The sequence below is a fragment of the Scyliorhinus torazame genome, chromosome 14 (genome assembly GCF_047496885.1).
Source record: "Scyliorhinus torazame isolate Kashiwa2021f chromosome 14, sScyTor2.1, whole genome shotgun sequence".
Taxonomy (NCBI): Eukaryota; Metazoa; Chordata; class Chondrichthyes; order Carcharhiniformes; family Scyliorhinidae; genus Scyliorhinus; species Scyliorhinus torazame.
This window is the reverse complement of record NC_092720.1, coordinates 214,108,239-214,127,249: the sequence shown is the minus strand read 5'-3', so window position 1 is coordinate 214,127,249 and position 19,011 is coordinate 214,108,239. Positions and strand designations below refer to the sequence as shown.

The window sequence follows — 19,011 nt, the reverse complement described above, 5'->3', positions numbered from 1 at the left end:
ATCTTTGTATTGTTAGGAAATTTGGCTACATTATACTACGTCGCAACACCAAACTGTTAATATATTAAACAGTTATGAGGCACCACTAGATATCGTTTGCCAACCTAATAATTACTCACATCCCGACTCTTTGTTACCTGTTAGTTGACCAAACCTCTAACCATGTTAACACGTTACCATGAACACTTTTCGTGTGTGGTAATCTTTTATGTACACCGCATCAAATGCCTTTTGGAATCCAGATTTGCGACATCCTTTATTCCCTGTATTATTCCTGGTTGTTGCATCGTAAAAGAGCTCTGAGGCAGGAAAGATCCTTGTCCTTTTACTATCTATTCTAGCTCATTTTATTGAATAGATTAATTGAATAATTAATGGTAGAATCTACACATAAAACCCTTAGCAACCTCAGGAGAGAAAGGGAGAGAGTGGGCTTGAAGAGAGAAAATGGCCACTTATTACCAACCTTTGGTTGGTTCAAAAACAACCATTTCATCGAAGTTCATGGATTTAGCACGTTGTTCGAATTCCTTGCGACCCTCATCAGTGATTGTAGGAGATCTGCCTGCATCGGGAGAGGAGAAAAGAAGAAAGGGAGAGTAGAGAGAGCGAGGCACAGACACACATTTTAATGCCACGGTTGTTGAGTCATAAGAGTTTTTGCAGCATGAAAAAGAGGTCCTTTTATCCATCATGTTCACGCTGGCCATCAAGCAGCTATCTACTCCAGCCCATTTTCCAGTACTTGGCCTGTGGCCTTGTATGCTGTGGCCTTTTAAATGCTCATCTAAATGCTTCATAAATAGAACCAGAGAATAGAACTACAGAATTTCTACAGTTCAGAACCGGGCCCATCAAGTCTGCACCAACCTGCTGAAAGAGCACCGTACCTAGCCCCGTAACCCCACCGAACCTGCACACCTTTGAACACTAAGCGACAATTTAGCATAGCCAATCCATCTAACCTGCACATCTTTGGACTATGAGAGGAAACCGGAGCACCCGGAGGAAACCCAGGCAGATACTGGCAGAAAGTGCAAATTCCACACAGTCACCTAACTCTGAAATTGAACCCGTGTCCCTGGCACTGTGAGGCAGCAGTGCCAACAACTGTGCCACCATATTGTAAGGCTTTCCGCCTCGACCGCCTTTTATAGGCTGTGAGTTCACCCACCCTGTGGGTGAAAATAGTTTTCCTCAAATTCCCCCTAAACCTTCTGCCCCTTCCCATCGATCTATGTCCATTAGTTACTGACCCCTCTGCGAAGGGGAGAAGTTTCCTCCAATCTACCCTATCTATGTCCCTCATAATTATATACGCCTCAATCAGTCAGCCCCCCCCCCCCCCAGCCTTCTCTGCTCTGATGATCTATGGACCTGCACACCAAGGTCCAATCCCTCTGGTTCGATGTACTTTCGCGGGTCCTACCATTCATTGTATATTCCCTTTCCTTGTTAGTTCTCTCCAAATGCACATCTCACACTTTTCAGGGTTAAATTCCATTCGCCACCATTCTGCCCATCTAACCAGCCCATCTATAATCATCCTCTAATATAAGTCTATCCTCCTCACAATTGGGAGGCATTGTATGGAATGAGGTCGTGTCGGTGCCTCCCTATGGCCTCCCCCACCCCCCATCCCGCTTCTTTCTCCCTCCCCCCTCTTTCTTTTCGTTTGGGTCTGTGGTCTCTGTCAGGGTTCTCCACCGCACACCGTCCGTCCATTCCCGATGCTCTGGTCCTCGTTGGCGGCAACATTGAAGTTTGTGAGCGCCAGTGGGAAAATGCAAACAGGTCAAATTGACCTATTAACGGCCGGGCACCCGGGGCGGGATTCTCTGATCCAGTGGCTAAGTGTTCACGCCGTCGTTAAAAACCGGAGCGTTGGAACTTACGGTTGCGGAGCTAAGCCGCACGTTTCGGCAGCTCCTGCGATAACGGACTTTCGGGCTCTCCAGAGGAGCCCCAACGGAACTTTTTTGAATTGATCCCGTGTGGGAAGGTGCAGTAAGGTCCCCCCTTACGATATATGGCCGAAATCAGCGGTGGAGCGGCGAGAAAAGAGGCTCTGGAGCAGCGGCAAAAACGAGGGGGAAAAAGCAAGATGGCGGAGGGCGGAGATTAAGCAGCATGGGGGCCGGACCAGCAGGAGTTCCTTAAGCGCTGTGTGGAGGAGCTGAAAAAGGAGGTGCTGGTGCAAATGCTGTTGGCGATCGAGGGGCTGAAGGAGACCCAGAAGACCCAGGCGGTGGAGCTTCGTGAGGTGAAAGATAAAATGAATGATAACGAGGACAAGATCCTGGGCCTGGCGGTAAAAGTGGAGCCGCACGAGACAGTGCACAGGAGGTGGGCCGAGAGAATTGAGGTCCTGGAGAACAGGTCGAGGAGGAAGAACCTCCGGATTCTGGGTCTTCCCGAAGGAGTGGAGGGAGCTGATGCCGGGGCGTATGTGAGTATGATGCTCCATTCGCTGATGGGAGCAGAGGCCTCTCCGACCCCCCTGGAGCTGGAAGGGGCTCACCGGGTCCTGGCGAGGAGACCCAAGGCTGATGAGCTGCCAAGGGCGATAGTGGCAATGTTCCATCGCTTCGCGGACAAAGAAAGTGTGCTGAGATGGGCCAAGAAGGTGCGGAGCAGTAGATGGGGGAACGCGGTGATCCGAGTATACCAGGATTGGAGCGCGGAGGTGGCAAGGAGGAGAGCTGGCTTCAACCGGGCCAAGGCGGTACTGCATAAAAAAAGAGTCCGGTTCGGCATGCTGCAGCCTGCGCGACTGTGGTCACTTATCAGGACAGACACCATTATTTTGAAACGCCAGAAGAGGCTTGGAACCTTATTCAGGCGGAAAAACTGGACTCGAACTGAGGGGATGTGGTTGTGGGGGGAGATGTTGGTTGTATATGGGGTTGTAAATATGGGTAAAAAATACTTCATGGGTGGGATGATGGATGGGGATGTGGGTAGAGTTCTGGTTAAAATTCCCTTTTTTCTTTTCTGTAGACGAGATGATGATGATGGGGAATGTGGGTGTCGGTGCTGGAGGGAGGTGAGACTCGGGGATGAGGGAACTGGGATAATGGCCGCAACAGGAGCTGCGCCACAGGGGGCGGGGCTGGTTCAAGAAAGCGCGGGCTTTTTCCCGCAGCAAAAGGGGGGGGGATGGAGGAAGGTAAGGAGGAGGAGAGACTCCCACACGGGGAGATCAACGGGAAGGCGGGGGAAGCCGGGGTCAGCAGAAGTCAGCTGACTCACGGAAGTAATATGGGGGAGCAAAAGAGCTAGATGTGGATCTAGCGGGGGAGGGGGGGAGGGAAGGGGGAAAGGGGGGGATTCTAGGGTTGCTGCTGCACTGTCCGAGGGGGAACTGAAAATCGAAGAGGTGGTTGGGGCGGGGGTTCCCCGCCTGGGGGACTGGAGGGTGCGGGAGGCGCGAGCACGGGACTGGCCTAAGATAGGAGATGGCTAGTCGGTGGGGGTGGGGGGGGGGGGGGGGGGGTGGGGGGGGGGGGGGGGGGGAAACCCCCCAATCCGGCTGATCACGTGGAATGTGAGAGGCCTAAATGGGCCGGTTAAGAGGGCCCGAGTGTTCGCGCACCCAAAGGGACTGAAGGCAGACGTGGTCATGCTTCAGGAGACACATCTGAAGGTGGCAGATCAGGTCAGGTTAAGGAAGGGATGGGTGGGACAGGTGTTCCATTCGGGGCTGGTTGTGAAGAATAGAGGGGTGGCAATACTGGTGGGAAAGCGGGTGTCGTTTGAGGCCAAGAACATAGTAGCGGACAAGGGAGGCCGATACGTGATGGTGAGTGGTAGGTTGCAGGGGACGGAGGTGGTACTGGTGAATGTATATGCCCCGAACTGGGACGATGCTGGATTCATGAAACGGATGTTGGGGCGTATTCCAGACCTGGAGGTAGGAAGCTTGATAATGGGTGGGGATTTTAACACGGTGCTGGACCCAGCATTAGATCGCTCCAGATCTAGGACGGGGAAGAGGCCGGCTGCGGCCAAGGTGCTTAGGGGGTTTATGGACCAGATGGGGGGAGTAGATCCGTGGAGATTTGCCAGGCCTTTGGCCAGAGAATTTTCTTTATTCTCCCACATACATAAGGCCTACTCCCGGATAGAATTTTTTGTTCTGGGCAGAGCATTGATCCCGAAAGTGGAGGGAACGGAGTATTTGGCTATAGCCATTTCAGACCATGTCCCGCATTGGGTGGAGCTAGAGCTGGGGGAGGAGAGGGACCAACGCCCATTGTGGAGGTTGGATGTGGGACTGCTGGCAGACGAGGAAGTGTGTGGGAGGGTGCGGGGGTGTATTGAAAGGTATTGGAGGCCAACGACAACGGGAAGGTGCAGGTGGGAGTAGTATGGGAGGCGCTGAAGGTGGTGGTCAGGGGAGAGTTAATCTCCATCAGGGCTCATAGGGTGAAGAGAGTGGGCAGGGAAAGGGAGAGGTTAGTGGGGGAGATTTTAAGGGTGGACAGGAGCTATGCAGAGGCTCCTGATGAGGGACTACTCAGGGAGAGACGAAGTCTCCAGACGGAGTTCGACCTGTTGACCACAGGGAAGGCAGAGGCACAGTGGAGAAGGGCACATGGGGCGATGTATGAATCTGGGGAGAAGGCGAGCCGGATGCTGGCACATCAGCTCCGTAAGAGGATGGCAGCGAGGGAAATAGGCGGAGTCAAAGATGGCAGGGGAACTACGGTGCGGAGTGCGGGGAAAGTGAATGAGGCTTTTAAGGCCTTTTACGAGGAGCTGTATAGGTCCCAGCCCCCAGGGGGAAAAGAGGGGATGCGGCGATTCTTGGACCAATTGAGGTTCCCAAGGGTGGAGGAGCAGGAAGGGGCTGGTTTGGGGGCGCCAATTGAGGTGGAGGAGCTGGTTAAAGGACTGGGAAGCATGCAGGCAAGGACGCCCCGGGGCCGGATGGGTTCCCGGTGGAGTTTTATAGGAAGTATGTAGACCTGTTAGCCCCGTTGCTGGTAAGGACCTTCAATGAAGCAAGGGAGGGGGGGGACCCTGCCTCCGACAATGTCGGGGAGGCGACGATCTCTTTGATCTTGAAGCGGGATAAGGACTCACTGCAATGTGGGTCGTATAGACCGATCCCGCTCCTTAATATAGATGCTAAGTTGCTGGCAAAAATGTTGGCCACGAGGATTGAGGACTGTGTCCCGGGGGTGATTCACGAGGACCAGACGGGATTCGTAAAGGGTAGGCAGTTAAATACTAATGTGCGAAGGCTCCTAAATGTGATAATGATGCCATCGGTGGAGGGAGAAGCAGAGATAGTGACAGCCATGGACGCGGAGAAGGCCTTTGATCGGGTAGAGTGGGAGTATCTCTGGGAAGTGTTGAGGAGGTTTGGGTTCGGGGGAGGGTTTATTAGTTGGGTTAAGCTCCTGTATAAAGCTCCGGTGGCAAGTGTGGTCACAAACCAGCTGAGGTTGGAGTATTTCCGCTGTATCGAGGGACGAGGCAGGGGTGCCCCCTGTCCCCTCTGCTGTTTGCATTAGCAATTGAACCTTTGGCCATGGCGTTAAGGGAGTCGGGGAAATGGAAGGGGGTGGTTCAAGGGGGAGAGGAACATCGAGTGTCGCTGTACGCAGACGACCTGTTGCTGTATGTGACGGATCCAGTGGAGGGGATGGTTGAGGTAATGCAGATCCTACGGGAGTTTGGAGACTTTTCGGGCTATAAGCTCAATGTGGGAAAGAGTGAGCTCTTTGTGATCCATCCGGGGGACCAGGGAAGAGGGATAGACGACCTACCGTTGAGGAGGGCGGAAAGGAGCTTTCGATACTTGGGGATTCAGGTAGCTAGGAACTGGGGGGCACTGCACAAACTTAATTTGACACGGTTGGTGGAACAGATGGAGGAGGATTTTAAAAGGTGGGACATTTTGCCACTCCCGCTGGCGGGTAGGGTACAGTCGGTTAAAATGGTGGTACTCCCGAGGTTTATTTTTGTATTCCAATGCCTCCCAATTGTGATTATTAAGGCCTTCTTTAAGAGGGTAAGCAGGAGCATTATGGGATTTGTGTGGGCGAGCAAGACCCCGCGGGTAAGGAGGGAGTTCTTGGAGTGTAGCAGAGATAGAGGAGGGTTGGCGTCGCCGAATTTGGATGGTTACTATTGGGTAGCTAACGTGGCAATGATCTGTAAGTGGGTGATGGAGGGAGAGGGGGTGGCGTGGAAGAGGTTGGAGATGGTGTCCTGCAAAGGAATGAGCCTGGGGGCGCTGGTGACGGCACCGCTGCCGCTCTCGCCGACAAGGTACACCACGAGCCCGGTGGTGGCGGCAACGCTAAAGATCTGGGGGCAGTGGAGACGGCACAGGGGTGCGACGGGAGCCTCGGTGTGGTCCCCGATCAGAGACAACCATCGGTTTGTCCCAGGAAGGATGGACGGTGGGTTTCAGAGCTGGCATCGGGCAGGGATTAGAAGAATGGGGGACCTGTTCATTGACGGGACGTTTGCGAGCTTAGGGGCGCTGGAGGAGAAGTTTGGGCTACCCCCGGGAAACGCTTTCACGTACATGCAAGTGAGGGCGTTTGTGAGGCGGCAGGTGAGGGAATTTCCGCTACTCCCGGCACAGGGAATTCAAGATAGGGTGATTTCGGGCATATGGGTCGGAGAGGGCAAGGTGTCGGCGATATACCAGGAGATGAAAGAAGAGGGGGAGGCTTTGGTAGAGGAGCTGAAGGGTAAATGGGAGGAGGAGTTGGGGGAGGAGTTTGAGGAGGGGCTATGGGCTGATGCCCTAAGTAGGGTTAATTCCTCTTCCTCGTGTGCCAGGCTTAGCCTGATACAATTTAAGGTGGTTCATAGATCGCATATGACGGGGGTGAGGCTGAGTAGGTTCTTTGGGGTGGAGGACAGATGTGGGAGGTGCTCAGGAAGTCCGGCAAACCATGTCCATATGTTTTGGTCATGCCCGGCACTGGAGGGGTTCTGGAAGGGAGTGGCGGGAACAGTATCTAAGGTGGTGAAAGTCCGGGTCAAGCCAAGCTGGGGGCTAGCACTATTTGGAGTAGTGGACGAGCCGGGAGTGCAGGAGGCGATCGGCCGGCATTCTGGCCTTTGCGTCCCTAGTAGCCCAGCGAAGGATCTTGCTAATGTGGAAGGAGGCGAAGCCCCCCAGCGTGGAGGTCTGGATAAATGATATGGCAGGGTTTATCAAGTAGGAGAGGATAAAGTTTGCCTTGAGAGGGTCTGCGCAGGGGTTCTACAGGCGGTGGCAACCGTTCCTAGACTATCTCGCGGAGCGTTAAATGAAGGTCGGACAGCAGCAACAGCAACCCAGGGGGGGAGGGGGGGAGAAGGTTTCTCTGGGGGGCATTTGAGCAAGAAAACACATGAATGATCCGGAAACGGACATGTACGGGAAGAATCCAATGTGCAAAGTTCTGTATCTTATTGACTTGCCATGTTCATGTCTTGCCATGCGAGTTCTCTTTCTTTTCTTTGTTACGGGGGTGGGGGGGGTTGTTTGTAAGGTGGAAAATATTGTTGAAAAATTCTTAATAAAAACAAAGTTTAAAAAAAAACGGCGTGTTTTACGACGGCGTGAACGGGCCGGTGTGAGTAGATATTCTGGTCCGCAAAAGGGGCCAGCACGGGTGGCGTGAGAAGCGGGGGGCGGGGGTAGTGGCCCCAGACCGGCGTCAGATATGCAGGATGCATCAATGACGCAGGCTCGCATCGGTTAAGGTGCGCGAGCGGCGCTCAGTCCTGAGACCCGGGAGATGGCCGCCGCCCGCCGTGACGCCCCAAGGTTCAGGGACCACGACCTGGACACGCTCCTGGACGCAGTGGAGGAGAGGGGGGCGGTCCTGTGCCCCAGACGGGGTCACCACCACCACCAGCACCGTCCGGCCTATGTGGAGGGAGGTGGGCAATGCTCTCAGCGCCGTGGGGCACACCCCACGTACCGGTGAACAGTGCCGCAAGAAGATGCGCGACCTTACGAGCGCAGCCAGGGTGAGTACCAGTGACGTGACCCTGGCACCACCCCACTTACCACCCACACATGAGAAAGGTGCCCTCCCACCCCCCAGGGGGACGGCACAGCCCTCTACGTGACCCACATGGGCTGCACCCACCCATGCCAGGCGCTTTGGCCAGGTGTCCCGTGCTGCCCCGCCATCATTTACGCAACATCTGCGCTGCCTGCATCGGACCGCCTACATCTGATGTAGTCGACCCACCCCCCCCCCCCCCCCCCATCCAGGATAAGACCGGCCACAACCACAGGGAGCGTGAAAGAACCGGAGGGGGTCCACCCATAATGCACCCCCTCTCTGTCCATGAGCAGAGGGCACTGGACCTCACAGGCGGAGCCGAGGACCGGGAGGTTGCCGGTTGCAAGGTCGGAGGAGCACCAGCAAATGAGACACCCCTGCCTGACTCCACCTCAAACCCTCATCCCCCCATTCCCCCCATCCCCCTCTCCCACCCCAACCCCACTCCACCTCCTCACCCCATCCCCCACTCCCACCCCATCCCCTACTCCACCCCCTCACCCCATACCCCACTCCCACCCCATCCCCTACTCCACCCCCTCACCCCACCACCCCCACTCCATCCCATCACCCATCCCCCCATCCCCCACCACCCCCTCACCCCAACCCCCATCCCCTACTCCACTCCCTCACCCCATACCCCACTCCAACCCCTTCCCTTACTCCACCCCCTCACCCCAGACCCCACTCCCACCCCATCCCCTACTCCACCTCCTCACCCCACCACCCCCACTCCTCTCACCCATCCCCACTCCACCTCCTCACCCCATCCCCCACTCCCACCCCATCCCCTACTCCACCCCCTCACCCCATCGCCCACTCCCGCCCCATCCCCTACGCCACCTCCTCACCCCACCACCCCCACTCCTCTCACCCATCCCCACTCCACCTCCTCACCCCATCCCCCACTCCCACCCCATCCCCTACTCCACCCCCTCACCCCATCCCCCACTCCCACCCCATCCCCTACTCCACCCCCTCACCCCACCACCCCCACTCCTCTCACCCATCCCCACTCCACCTCCTCACCCCATCCCCCACTCCTCTCACCCATCCCCACTCCATCTCCTCACCCCATCCCCCACTCCATCCCATCACCCATCCCCCATCACCCCCTCACCCCAACCCCCACACCCCACTCCACTCCCTCACCCCACTCCACCCACTCACCTCATCCCCCACTCCACCTCCTCACCCCATCCCCCACCCCCCACTCCACCCCCTCACCCAATCCCCCCACACTCCACTGCACCATCTCACCATAATCCCCATCCCCACTCCATTCCCTCTCCCCACCCCCCCACATGCCCCATTGCACCCCCTCAACCCATCAGCCACTCCACCCCCTCATCCCATCCCCCCAGCCCCCACTTCACCCACTCGCCCCATCCTCCCGCCCCCCACTCCACCCCTCACCCCATCCCCCACTCCACCCCCTCACCCCATCCCTCTGCCCCCCACTCCACCCCTCACCCCATCCCCCATCCACCCCATCCCCCCACCCCCACTCCACCCCCTCACCCCAACCCCCCATCCCCCACTACATCCCCCTCGCCCCAAACCCCCACCCCCACTCCACCCCATCACCCCATCCCCCAATCCCCCACTCCACCCACTCACCCCATCCCCCCGCCCCCCACTCCACCCCATCACCCACTCCACCCCCTCACCGCGTCCACCTGTTTAACGGTATATGGTCTTGTGTCTTACAGGACCAGCCGCTGGTGGTCCCGGACCATCTGGCATTGGACGCCCAGGACACTGACACACAGAGACTGACACACCCAGGACACTGACACACAGAGACTGACACCCAGGACACTGACACACAAAGACTGACACACAGGACACTGACACACAAAGACTGACACACAGGACACTGACACACAAAGACTGACACACAGGACACTGACACACAGAGACTGACACACAGGACACTGACACACAGAGACTGACACACCCAGGACACTGACACACAGAGACTGACACACAGAGGACTGAGACCGAGGACACTGACACACAGAGGACAGAGACCGAGGACACTGACACACAGAGGACTGAGACCGAGGACACTGACACACAGAGACTGACACCCAGGACACTGACACACAGAGACTGACACCCAGGACACTGACACACAGAGACTGACACCCAGGACACTGACACACAGAGACTGACACCCAGGACACTGACACACAGAGACTGACACCCAGGACACTGACACACAGAGACTGACACCCAGGACACTGACACACAAAGACTGACACACAGGACACTGACACACAAAGACTGACACACAGGACACTGACACACAAAGACTGACACCCAGGACACTGACACACAGAGACTGACACCCAGGACACTGACACACAGAGACTGACACACAGGACACTGACACACAGAGACTGACACCCAGGACACTGACACACAGAGACTGACACACAGGACACTGACACACAGAGACTGACACACAGGACACTGACACACAGAGACTGACACACAGGACACTGACACACAGAGACTGACACACAGGACACTGACATACAAAGACTGACACACAGGACACTGACACACAGAGACTGACACACAGGACACTGACACACAGAGACTGACACACAGGACACTGACACACAGAGACTGACACACAGAGGACTGAGACCCAGGACACTGACACACAGGACACTGACACACAGAGACTGACACACAGGACACTGACACACAGAGACTGACACCCAGGACACTGACACACAAAGACTGACACACAGGACACTGACACACAAAGACTGACACACAGGACACTGACACACAGAGACTGACACACAGGACACTGACACACAGAGACTGACACCCAGGACACTGACACACAGAGACTGACACACAGGACACTGACACACAGAGACTGACACACAGGACACTGACACACAGAGACTGACACACAGGACACTGACACACAAAGACTGACACACAGGACACTGACACACAAAGACTGACACACAGGACACTGACACACAGAGACTGACACACAGGACACTGACACACAGAGACTGACACACAGGACACAGACACACAGAGACTGACACCCAGGACACTGACACACAGAGACTGACACACAGAGGACTGAGACCCAGGACACTGACACACAGAGGACTGAGACCGAGGACACTGACACACAGAGGACTGAGACCGAGGACACTGACACACAGAGACTGACACCCAGGACACTGACACACAGAGACTGACACCCAGGACACTGACACACAGAGACTGACACCCAGGACACTGACACACAGAGACTGACACCCAGGACACTGACACACAGAGACTGACACCCAGGACACTGACACACAGAGACTGACACCCAGGACACTGACACACAAAGACTGACACACAGGACACTGACACACAAAGACTGACACACAGGACACTGACACACAGAGACTGACACCCAGGACACTGACACACAGAGACTGACACCCAGGGCACTGACACACAGAGACTGACACCCAGGACACTGACACACAGAGACTGACACCCAGGACACTGACACACAAAGACTGACACACAGGACACTGACACACAAAGACTGACACACAGGACACTGACACACAGAGACTGACACCCAGGACACTGACACACAGAGACTGACACCCAGGACACTGACACACAAAGACTGACACACAGGACACTGACACACAAAGACTGACACACAGGACACTGACACACAGAGACTGACACACAGGACACTGACACACAGAGACTGACACCCAGGACACTGACACACAGAGACTGACACACAGGACACTGACACACAGACACTGACACACAGGACACTGACACACAGAGACTGACACACAGGACACTGACACACAGAGACTGACACACAGGACACTGACACACAGAGACTGACACACAGGACACTGACACACAAAGACTGACACACAGGACACTGACACACAGAGACTGACACACAGGACACTGACACACAGAGACTGACACACAGGACACTGACACACAGAGACTGACACACAGAGGACTGAGACCCAGGACACTGACACACAGGACACTGACACACAGAGACTGACACACAGGACACTGACACACAGAGACTGACACACAGGACACTGACACACAAAGACTGACACACAGGACACTGACACACAAAGACTGACACACAGGACACTGACACACAGAGACTGACACCCAGGACACTGACACACAGAGACTGACACACAGGACACTGACACACAGAGACTGACACACAGGACACTGACACACAGAGACTGACACACAGGACACTGACACACAGAGACTGACACACAGGACACTGACACACAAAGACTGACACACAGGACACTGACACACAAAGACTGACACCCAGGACACTGACACACAGAGACTGACACACAGGACACTGACACACAGAGACTGACACACAGGACACTGACACACAGAGACTGACACACAGGACACAGACACACAGAGACTGACACCCAGGACACTGACACACAGAGACTGACACACAGAGGACTGAGACCCAGGACACTGACACACAGAGGACTGAGACCGAGGACACTGACACACAGAGACTGACACACAGGACACTGACACACAGAGACTGACACCCAGGACACTGACACACAGAGACTGACACCCAGGACACTGACACACAGAGACTGACACACAGAGGACTGAGACCCAGGACACTGACACACAGAGGACTGAGACCGAGGACACTGACACACAAAGACTGACACACAGGACACTGACACACAAAGACTGACACACAGGACACTGACACACAGAGACTGACACACAGGACACTGACACACAGAGACTGACACACAGGACACTGACACACAGAGACTGACACACAGGACACTGACACACAGAGGACAGACACCCAGGACACTGACACACAGAGACTGACACACAGAGACTGACACACAGGACACTGACACCCAGGACACTGACACACAGAGGACTGAGACCGAGGACACTGACACACAGGACACTGACACCCAGAGACTGACACACAGGACACTGACACACAGAGACTGACACACAGGACACTGACACACAGAGACTGACACACAGGACACTGACACACAGAGACTGACACACAGGACACTGACACACAGAGACTGACACCCAGGACACTGACACACAGAGGACTGAGACCGAGGACACTGACACACAGAGACTGACACCCAGGACGCTGACACACAGAGACTGACACCCAGGACACTGACACACAGAGACTGACACCCAGGACACTGACACACAGAGACTGACACACAGAGACTGACACACAGGACACTGACACACAGGACACTGACACACAGGACACTGACACACAGAGACTGACACACAGGACACTGACACACAGGACACTGACACACAGGACACTGACACACAGGACACTGACACACAGAGACTGACACACAGGACACTGACACCCAGGACACTGACATACAGGACACTGACACACAGGATACTGACACACAGGACACTGACACACAGGACACTGACACACAGATACTGACACCCAGGGCACTGACACACAGAGACTGACACCCAGGACACTGACACACAGAGACTGACACACAGGACACTGACACACAAAGACTGACACACAGGACACTGACACACAGAGACTGACACCCAGGACACTGACACACAGAGACTGACACCCAGGACACTGACACACAGAGACTGACACCCAGGACACTGACACACAAAGACTGACACACAGGACACTGACACACAAAGACTGACACACAGGACACTGACACACAGAGACTGACACACAGGACACTGACACCCAGGACACTGACACACAGAGGACTGAGACCCAGGACACTGACACCCAGGGCACTGACACACAGAGACTGACACCCAGGACACTGACACACAGAGACTGACACACAGGACACTGACACACAGGACACTGACACACAGGACACTGACACCCAGGACACTGACACACAGAGACTGACACCCAGGACACTGACACACAGAGGACTGAGACCGAGGACACTGACACACAGAGACTGACACCCAGGGCACTGACACACAGAGACTGACACACAGGACACTGACACACAGAGACTGACACCCAGGACACTGACACACAGAGGACTGACACCCAGGACACTGACACACAGGACACTGACACACAGAGGACTGACACCCAGGACACTGACACACAGAGACTGACACCCAGGACACTGACACACAGAGACTGACACACAGGACACTGACACACAGAGACTGACACCCAGGACACTGACACACAGAGACTGACACACAGGACACTGACACACAGAGACTGACACACAGGACACTGACACACAGAGACTGACACACAGGACACTGACACACAGAGACTGACACCCAGGACACTGACACACAGAGACTGACACACAGGACACTGACACACAGAGACTGACACACAGGACACTGACACACAGAGACTGACACACAGGACACTGACACACAGAGACTGACACACAGGACACTGACACACAGAGGACTGAGACCCAGGACACTGACACACAGAGGACTGAGACCCAGGACACTGACACACAGGACACTGACACACAGAGACTGACACACAGGACACTGACACACCGAGACTGACACACAGGACACTGACACACAAAGACTGACACACAGGACACTGACACACAGAGACTGACACCCAGGACACTGACACACAGGACACTGACACACAGAGACTGACACACAGGACACTGACACACAGAGACTGACACACAGGACACTGACACACAAAGACTGACACACAGGACACTGACACACAGGACACTGACACCCAGGACACTGACACACAGAGACTGACACCCAGGACACTGACACGGAGGACACTGACACACAGAGGACTGACACCCAGGACACTGACACACAGAGGCTGACACCCAGGGCACTGACACACAGAGACTGACACACAGGACACTGACACACAGAGACTGACACCCAGGACACTGACACACAGAGACTGACACACAGGACACTGACACACAGAGACTGACACACAGGACACTGACACACAGAGACTGACACCCAGGACACTGACACACAGAGGACTGACACACAGGACACTGACACACAGAGACTGACACCCAGGACACTGACACACAGAGGACTGACACACCCAGGACACTGACACACAGAGGACAGACACCCAGGACACTGACACACAGAGGACTGACACCCAGGACACTGACACCCAGGACACTGACACACAGAGGACTGAGACCGAGGACACTGACACCCAGGACGCTGACACACAGAGGACAGACACCCAGGACACTGACACACAGAGGACAGACACCCAGGACACTGACACACAGAGGACTGACACCCAGGACACTGACACCCAGGACACTGACACACAGGACACAGACACACTGACGACTGACACCCAGGACATTGACACACAGCGGACTGACACCCAGGCCACTGACAGAGGACTGACACCCAGGACACAGACACACAGACGACTGACACCCAGGACATTGACACACAGGACACTGACACCCAGGACACTGACACACAGGACACTGACACACAGAGGACTGACACCCAGGACACTGACACACAGAGGACTGACACCCAGGACACAGACACACAGACGACTGACACCCAGGACATTGACACACAGCGGACTGACACACAGAGGACTGACACCCAGGACACTGACACACAGAGACTGGCACACAGGGCACTGACACAGAGAGGACTGAGACCCATGCCGCTGGCACACAGAGGACTGAGACCCAGGACACTGACACAAAGAGGACTCAGACCAAGGACACTGACACACAGACACTGGCATCCAGGACACTGACACACAGACGACTGACACCCAGGACACTGACACACAGAGGACTCACACCAAGGACACTGACACACAGACACTGGCACCCAGGACACTGACACACAGAGGACTGACACCCAGGACGCAAACACACAGCGGACTGACACCCAGGACACTGACACCCAGGACACTGACACACAGAGGACTGACACCCAGGACACTGACACACAGCGGACTGACACCCAGGACACTGACACACAGGACACTGACACACAGAGGACTAACACCCAGGACACTGACACACAGAGGACTGACACCCAGTACACTGACACACAGGACACAGACACACTGACGACTGACACCCAGGACGCTGACACACAGAGACTGGCACCCAGGACACTGACACACAGAGGACGGAGACCCAGGACACTGACACACAGAGGACTAACACCCAGGACACTGACACATAGAGGACTGACACCCAGGACACTGATACACAGATGACTGACACACCCAGGACACTGACACATAGAGGACTGACACACAGGACACTGACACCCAGGACACTGACACACAGGACTGACACACCAGGACACTGACACACAGAGGACTGACACCCAGGACACTGACACCCAGGACACTGACACCCAGGACACTGACACACAGGACACTGACACCCAGGACGCTGACACACAGAGGACTGAGACCCAGGACACTGACACACAGAGGACTGACACCCAGGACACTCCCACACAGAGGACTGACACCCAGGACACTGACACACAGCTGACTGACACACAGAGGACTGACACCCAGGACACTGACACCGAGGACACTGACACACAGAGGACTGACACCCAGGACACTGACACACAGAGACTGACACCCAGGGCACTGACACACAGAGACTGACACCCAGGACACTGACACACAGAGACTGACACCCAGGACACTGGCACACAGAGACTGACACACAGGACACTGACACACAGAGACTGACACCCAGGACACTGACACCCAGGACACTGACACACAGAGGACTGACACCCAGGACACTGACACACAGAGACTGACACCCAGGACACTGACACCCAGGACACTGACACCCAGGACACTGACACACAGGACTGAGACCCAGGCCACTGGCACACAGAGGACTGAGACCCAGGCCACTGGCACACAGAGGACGGTAACCGAGAGGACTGACAGACCGGACACTGACACACAGAGGACTGACACCCAAGACACTGACACACAGAGGACTGACACCTAGGACACTGACACACAGAGGACTGACACCCAGGACACTGACACACAGGACTGAGACCCAGGACACTGACACACAGACGACTGACACCCAGGACACTGACACACAGCGGACTGACACCCAGGACACTGACACCCAGGACACTGACACACAGAGGACTGACCCCCAGGACACTGACACACAGGACTGAGACCCAGGCCACTGGCACACAGAGGACTGAGACCCAGGCCACTGGCACACAGAGGACTGAGACCTAGGCCACTGGCACACAGAGGACTGACACCCAGGACACTGACACACAGAGGACGGTAACCGAGAGGACTGACAGACCGGACACTGACACACAGAGGACTGACACCTAGGACACTGACACACAGAGGACTGACACCCAGGACACTGACACACAGAGGACGGTAACCGAGAGGACTGACAGACCGGACAGTGACACACAGACGGGGATGACATAAGGACATTCGGGCAAAGGGTCGACACCGGAGACCCCAGACTTTGGCTCCGACGACGACCTTGACTTCTCGGCCCTGCTGTCTCCTACACCCTCCACCATCGCAGAGACTCACACCCTCCACCATCGCAGAGACTCACACCCTCCACCATCGCAGAGACTCACACCCTCCACCATCGCAGAGACTCACACCCTCCACCATCGCAGAGACTCACACCCTCCACCATCGCAGAGACTCACACCCTCCACCATCGCAGAGACTCACACCCTCCACCATCGCAGAGACTATCACCTCGGTTGGGCACTTTAGTGATGAGGCTTCTGGGACACCTACTGGTGCGCATTACTCAGCCGTACCGGTCCAGCAGGTGGAGGTAGGAGCAGCCGAGGGGCCGGACAACGTTAGGGCAACCCAGCGCCAGCAACCAGCTGCCGCCCAGACAGTCGCCGGGTTCCTGGCCTTACCAGACCCACCCATGGACCCGATGCAGTTAGACACCCAGGGACTAGACAATGGGATGACGGCCGGCTTCCAGCAGCTGCAGAGGCAGGTGGAGTCCATCCGCGTCCAGCAGCAGGAAGTGGTACCGGTCATGGCTGCCACCCAGGCCGACACCACACGAGTCGTGTCCGCGGTGGAGGCAATGGGGGCGACGGTGTCAGCCATGGGTCAGGTCATGCAGGGCGTGGGGCTTCATGTGCTGTAAGAGTGCAGGATCGTCATCTGGTGGTAACAGGCCACCTGAATGTTCATGGAGTCCACATCGGTATCCTCATCCTGTGCCTCACCCTCGTCGTTGTCCTCCTCCTCCTCCTCCTGTCGGGCGGGCGACCCTGTAGCCTGAGCGGGTGCCACCTGTCCCTCTGCAGCCCGGCCCTCTGCTGCAGCCGCCACTGCCGCTGCCTCGCTGAGCCGTCTGCGCTGACGCTGCCACAGGGCTGCACACAGGGCAGCGGCCCTGCCACGGCGGCCAACATCACTGGCTGCTGCCCAAACATTATGGTCTGCATGGGGTGGGGGGGTGGGGGGTAGATAGGTTTAACCATGGCGCATGACGCCCTCCACAACCATATGCCATGGGCTGCATGGCCGCCCTGGTTGGCCGCTAGCGCCTCGCTTGTGCCACATACACGCATGCACCCCCACCCCTGGCCATACCCTCTGTGCCCTGATTCCTGTTGCCCGTCCCTCCTGCTAGTGCCACCATTGGATGGCACTGCCCTCACTGGGTGGTGCCATTGGTGCAGCCCTGGATTACCCGCCGGGGGGTGGCGCAAGCTGGGTTGGCCGACCCCTGGGAGGGGTGTCCGGCACCCATCCGCGCGGCTGGGGGCTTGCGTTCAGCCAGCGACCAGGGGTGGTGCCCATCAGCCTGTCCGCCGTAATGGCGGCCACGGCTTAGGCACCGCCCTG

General features: G+C 56.1%; 1 protein-coding gene across 3 annotated transcripts in view; it reads right to left on the bottom strand.

The window, feature by feature from the left end:
- Positions 1-19,011, bottom strand: part of LOC140390478 (extracellular fatty acid-binding protein-like) — a 74,525-nt gene that overhangs the window by 907 nt on the left and 54,607 nt on the right. For all 3 annotated transcript variants that reach the window (XM_072475641.1, XM_072475643.1, XM_072475642.1), the window contains one exon: positions 467-565. In XM_072475641.1, the coding sequence (XP_072331742.1) occupies positions 467-565 (99 nt within the window). The remainder of the gene's footprint in view (positions 1-466; positions 566-19,011) is intronic.